The following is a 5,465-nucleotide window of genomic DNA, read 5'->3' as shown; positions in this document are numbered from 1 at the left end:
AACAAATAAATTAAAATGAAAGAAAATAATAAAAATATAACAATGGAACTAAACGACCCCTTAGAACACCAATTTAATTTAACACGTTTAGAAAAGAGGCGAAGACGTGAAAGAAAAGGGATGGGATTGGGATGGAACAAAAACTAAAACTAAAACAAAAATATGCAGTCTTCTCGTGTTTTTTCTTTTTACACGAATATTCCAAATCTATGAGATGATTTGGTACACACGCGTACTCCCCACGTGTTGAAATTCCTTTCCCGCGTTAACGTGTTCCTTCTTCATTGGTCCAATGACACCACACCTCTCCTTTTCTTAATTTACTACCTTTTTGTTCCATTTTATATGTCTATCGTTTGACTTGATATAATATTTAAGAAAAAAAAAAAGATTTGTGATTTAAAATAATCTTAAATTATTTTATGATTAAAAATTATTTCATTAAAGACAAAAATTGTTATTATTTTTAATTATAATAAAATGATTTTTTTAAAATAAAATTAAATAAAAAAATGTGTCACATAAAATAGAACGGAGAGAATACATTTTCTCATTTCCTTCTTTCCTCTGTTTTATTGCTTATTAAGGAAACTATATTATATATATCTTCTCTTACATACACATTTATTTCTGTGTTTTTATTTTTGAAATGGCGGTGACTAGGAAGTATAAGGTGAAAATGAGGCCATTGAAGCTAGAATTAGGAGTTGATGATTTGGATAAGGAAAATCAAGAATCAAGAAAGGTGAAGATGATGACAATAGAGATGAAATGGAAAGGAGAATCCAAGTTTGGTTTAGTCCAATTTTATAAATATAAGAAAGATTTCACAAGTCGGAGATTTATGAAAGACAATTCTGTTAAATGGGATAATGATGCAGATGAGTTTGAGAATGTTTGTTGCTTTACAGAGGTTTCTGGTTGTTATCAGAGTCTAAAATATTCGCCCTGGGATGTTTCTTTTAATGTCTTGTACGCAACTAGTTTTGAGAAAATGGTGGTGATTGGGAAAGTGGTTGTTAATGTAGCTGAATTGGCTGCTAAAAGGATGTGTCTTGTTGAAGAGAAGCTTCCAATAACTTTAAATATTGGTAAAACTTCCGTATCAGCTATCCTCCATGTAAGTTTCATCATCTTCTTCTTCATTAGCTAGATCAATTGAAAAATGTCTAGTGCGATTGATCAACCTCTTAAATTTGTTAGTGTACAATTACTTTCTCTGTCCTAATTCATGTGACACATTTCATTTTTTGAGAGTTAAAATTCAAAATTATTTATGAAGATATGTCAGAAATTTACATCAAAGATTGACTTATTTGAATCTCAAAATCTGAAATGTGTTATATAAATTGGGGCAATGGAATTATTTAGGACAAAACTTGTAATGTGTAATCAAAGTACGTGTGCTCACACCATTTCGCAATAGAATATTAATTTTATTTTAATAATAATTTTCCCTATTTCATCAAAACTTCTAAGCTATGTGTTTGGAAATTTTAAACGTTTTTTTTTTGACAAGTCAAATATTTGTCCCTATTTATGAACAAATCTTGCTGTGAATTTAGTAGTCTTATATATTAGTAATGAACTAAGCAAAAGCGAACAGCTGACTAATTCCGTCAGTTAAAAGGGACAATGACTGATAATGAAATCAATTATTTATCTTTGAATATATTTTCCAAGCATAGTTTTTCTTGAAAATAAATAAATCATGTCATCGTCTGTAAAGGAATTTTTAAATAAATACAAGGAAGCCTGGTTGTATTTTTAATTACCCCATCTGTTATGCTGATTATTATTATTCTGACTTTGTCAAATTTCAAAAAACTGCAGGTCAACATTACATTTGGTGAGATGAAAGAGTCGGTAGGCTGTGTCCGTGACTGGAACGAGTCGAGACAGCTGCAATGTTTAGCAAAGAGTAGTAGCGTATGTGACAGAAAGGGATACAAGCTGAGTCAAGAAGATGAGTCATCGACATTTGAAGCAGAGGTACCGAAGGCAATTGAGTCGAGTTCAGAAACTCAGCTTGACTTAGTCAAGAAAGTTGGGTGGTTCTCTTGGAAGAGAAGGCGATTAAGTCTGAGACCCATCAGACCGAGTAAAGAAGAAGCATTGATTAAGAGGACTTGTAGCTTTGGTGTTGACTCACGACTCAATCAACAGGTACATTTACAAAAACACCTAACACACACTAATGACTCAGTCCTATATTATGTCTCTATTTGCTTATTTGTTTAACGAAAACAATATTTAATAGCCTTGGTCAAAAAGGGATTTGGTTCAACTACACTTTATTTATTCTTAAACATCTCATTACTTACACAATAATTGAAACGATAATGATAGATTTGAATAATAATGCTTTCTTGTTAAGATTTCAATTTTGGCAACTTTCTTTTGAAACTTTTCAAGTTTGGCGAAAACAAATGTGTTGGCAACTCTGTCTTCCAAGATTAATTTTGTCCAAATATATGTGTTGTCATTATCATCCATTATATGAAATTCGGAATAAGTCAAGGTCAAATTTCACAATCAAATAGTTGTACATGTTTGGTTGTGAGCTGTATATTCATCTGAACTTGTAACTCTTTGTTGTAGGCTATGTCACATTATCGAACATTCCTATAAACTACATCTACCTTAGCTTGTTAATAAATAGTAATAAAAAAAAGTACCAATGAGTTAATTCTGTTGTGTTTAGGCTGGATAAAAGTACAAATTTTATCCTAAACTAAAAAATTTCGTATAATATGAAACATTCCTCCTCTGATACTTGTGCATTTTTCACTAACAGATTGTAGAGAAGGCTGAACCTTCTGCTGAATCAAGCCACCAAAATGAGCCTGCTTGGGAAGTAAAGGAATTACAGAGTAGGGATAGGCAAACGAAGCTCAAAACCGAGGTCTTCTTTGCATCTTTCGACCAATGCAGCGATAAGGCTGCTGGAGAGAGTGCATGCACAGCACTAGTAGCTGTTATCTCCCATTGGCTGCAATCGAATAGAGTTGCAATGCCCACGAGACCAGAATTTGATAACCTCATACTACAAGGTTCCACGGAATGGAGAAAACTATGCCAAAATGATACTTACATCAATGATTTCCCAAACAAGCACTTTGATTTAGAGACTGTCCTGCATGCTGGTATTCGACCTTTATCCATCTCGCATGATCAATCATTTGTTGGATTCTTCATCCCAGAGAAATTTGACTCATTACAAGGGGTAATGTCATTTGATCAGATATGGGACAAGATTAGTAGTGTCACAGATGGTATTGAATTTGAACCTAGAGTTTATATTATAAGTTGGAACGATCATTTCTTCGTATTGAAGGTGGAAGAAAATGCCTATTACATTATTGATACATTGGGAGAAAGGCTATATGAGGGTTGCAGCAAAGCATATATTTTAAGGTTTGACGATAACACAATGATATATGAGAATGTTGCAGAAGAGAAGTCACAGAAAAATGATACTAAGGATAAGGAAGAGATGATATGCAAGGGGAAAGAATGCTGCAGAGAATTCATCAAGAGATTCCTCGCGGCTATCCCTCTAAAGGAACTGGAGGAGCAAGAGAAAAAGGAGACAGTTTCTTATGTATCACTTCATCATCGATTGCAGATAGAGTTCAACTTGAGCTACTTGTTGTCTTCTTCGTCATCGTCTTTGACATCATCACCTTTTTCTTCTTCTTCTACTACTTCTACACTTTAGAATGTACATTTAATTTGCCTAGTAGTGTGAATCTGTATTACAGTACTGCCAATTTGCAAATATGAGCATACTGATTCGAGACGCTGTACACTCTGATGCTGTTAGAGATGCTATATCAAAGATATTAGCCTGCTTCATAAAGGTGCTTCAAGAATGTTATGTATCATTAACATGAAACCAATATGAACACTAAACACCAAAGTTGAAAACATTAATAAAAATTAGCATTTTCTCGGTAAAATGGACTTGTTAGTATTGAATTCTTTTGGGTGTTGTGATGTTCAGTGAATCTGCATTTTTGGTGTAACGTTAAGACTTGTTACATTATTTGGTTGAATGTTGTGCATCGATGATAGAAAATATGCGTTCACTATTAGTCATGGACCAGGTCTTTTGAAAGAATAATAGTGCGGAAAATAAATAACTCAAAGTAAAATAACACAAGAGTTCACGTGAAAACCCCTCTACTCAAGGACAGACAAAACTACGACCTATCTCACATGATTTCAACTCAACTCCATTATCCACAAATTTATCAAGTATGTTGGAGTTTTTAGGCTGAACTTCAACTCTATAAACATAAATAAAAGCAAGAAGAAGAAAAGAAATATCTTCTGGGGAAAGATTATTTTTCATAGAACTGAAATGTTGTTTAAATACAGAAAAATGCAATAACTAAAGCCTATATCTAGCAACTACTTTGCACATGATTCCATGATAAACAAAATCTTAAAAATAACAATTTAATTCCTAAAAAACAACAACTTAAATTGCTGCTGAAGATGGCTACAAAGATGGAGCAAATCCAGCAACTTCTATTGACTAGTTACTGCAGTAACTGAGGCAATTAATCAACAAAGTATAAGATAGTTCATTCACACTTCGTGATTACAAGTGAAATCATTTTATATGAGTCACGTATATATTCCTCTTTTAAGATTACTAGACCTTAACTAGCATGTAAAATCATAAAACACTGAACAACAATCATTAATAAATATAATTTATCAGTATAATTAAATCATCACACGCTTGTCAAAATGCTACAAGTCAATTCAACACAATTGTCAAAATGTAACAAGCCAAATGAAAATCATATCTACCTTGGCCTTGCAATTGCATAATCATTGCACATGCCAGGAATCACTAACACGCCTCTTAGAGTCATAAGTCTCACTATCATGTATATACAAATGCTAAAGGGTCTTAATCTTGTCCATCTAGTCATGACCTATAGGGGGCCCTAGGTTTACATTTATCATACCAACCTGGTATTCGAGCCTGCATAAATTACTCTTACAAAGATCACATCAAACTTGAGTCACTCATCATCAATAGAGTGGTTATATACTCACTTTATCTGCATATTTCAATATGCTAATCTCTCTAATTACCACTCAGGGCAACACATCAAGCATAGCGTAGACACAAGATCATCATTCATAACATCAACAAATAATCAATTCAACGATTTGCATGCTTAAACTTACAAGCAACACTTAATTCCATCATAAACAACAACAACTATGCCCAATACCAATCATGCAATAGAACTCACATTACATATAAGCAATTAAGCAATGTCGTCCAACTTCAAGTAAACCATATTCTGGCTCACCCGACGAATTGGAAGCGAATAAGCTAAATTATCAGTCTTCCCTTTTCTCAATGCCTTATAGAATGCTCAAAGTCTAATACAAATAAAGTATAAGGCCATTTTAACCCCCTATTTACTCAAACGAAG

At 33.2% G+C, this 5,465-nt stretch overlaps 1 protein-coding gene across 1 annotated transcript; it reads left to right on the top strand.

Moving 5' to 3' along the window:
• Positions 1 to 649: 649 nt before the first annotated feature.
• Positions 650 to 3,724, top strand: LOC125813849 (uncharacterized). Its single transcript, XM_049493323.1, has 3 exons — positions 650 to 1,120; positions 1,834 to 2,166; positions 2,798 to 3,724. Exons 1-3 carry the CDS (start codon positions 650 to 652, stop codon positions 3,719 to 3,721), a joined length of 1,728 nt encoding a protein of 575 aa, XP_049349280.1. The 3' UTR covers positions 3,722 to 3,724.
• The last annotated feature ends 1,741 nt before the right edge of the window (positions 3,725 to 5,465 follow it).

Source organism: Solanum verrucosum, unplaced genomic scaffold (assembly GCF_900185275.1).
Source record: "Solanum verrucosum unplaced genomic scaffold, falcon-dt-bn FXZP01000823.1, whole genome shotgun sequence".
Taxonomy (NCBI): domain Eukaryota; kingdom Viridiplantae; phylum Streptophyta; class Magnoliopsida; order Solanales; family Solanaceae; genus Solanum; species Solanum verrucosum.
This window is presented reverse-complemented; position numbering and strand designations above follow the sequence as displayed.